At 66.7% G+C, this 378-nt stretch overlaps 1 protein-coding gene across 9 annotated transcripts in view; it reads right to left on the reverse strand.

Moving 5' to 3' along the window:
• Positions 1-372, reverse strand: part of PPP1R12A (protein phosphatase 1, regulatory subunit 12A) — a 157,030-nt gene extending 156,658 nt beyond the window's left edge. For all 9 annotated transcript variants that reach the window (XR_001360178.1, XR_001360179.1, XM_014531645.1 and 6 more), the window contains exon 1: positions 47-372. Coding sequence is in view for 7 of the 9 variants with exons in the window: in XM_014531645.1 (XP_014387131.1) it covers positions 47-283 (237 nt within the window). In the remaining 2 variants the exon portion in view is untranslated. The remainder of the gene's footprint in view (positions 1-46) is intronic.
• Positions 373-378: the final 6 nt, after the last annotated feature.

A 378-nucleotide genomic window follows, 5' to 3' on the forward strand; every position in this document is an offset into this window, starting at 1 on the left:
AGCGAGGGCCCGCGGGGTCGGAGAAGGGGAGGCGGGGCGCACAGACCTGGTGCAGGGCAGTGAGTCCGTCCACATTGGCGTAATTGATGTCGGCGCCGCGGTGCAGCAGCTTGAGGACCTCGTCCGTGTCGCCGCTGGAACAAGCAGCCAGGAAGACGGCGCCATCGTCGAACTTCACCTTGGTCTTCTGGCGCTTCACCACGGGAGGCTCGAGGTCCGTCTCGGAGCCGATCCAGCGCTTCAGCTGCTCGTTCCGCTTCTGCTTCGCGTCCGCCATCTTCATCCCCTCTCCTGCCGCCGGGTCTTCTTATCGGGAGGAGGAAGGGGGAGGCGGCGAGGGGAGAGAGCGAAGGCAGGGGGTGTGTGACGGCTCGGGGA

This window comes from Myotis brandtii, unplaced genomic scaffold, assembly GCF_000412655.1.
Source record: "Myotis brandtii unplaced genomic scaffold, ASM41265v1 scaffold82, whole genome shotgun sequence".
NCBI lineage: Eukaryota > Metazoa > Chordata > Mammalia > Chiroptera > Vespertilionidae > Myotis > Myotis brandtii.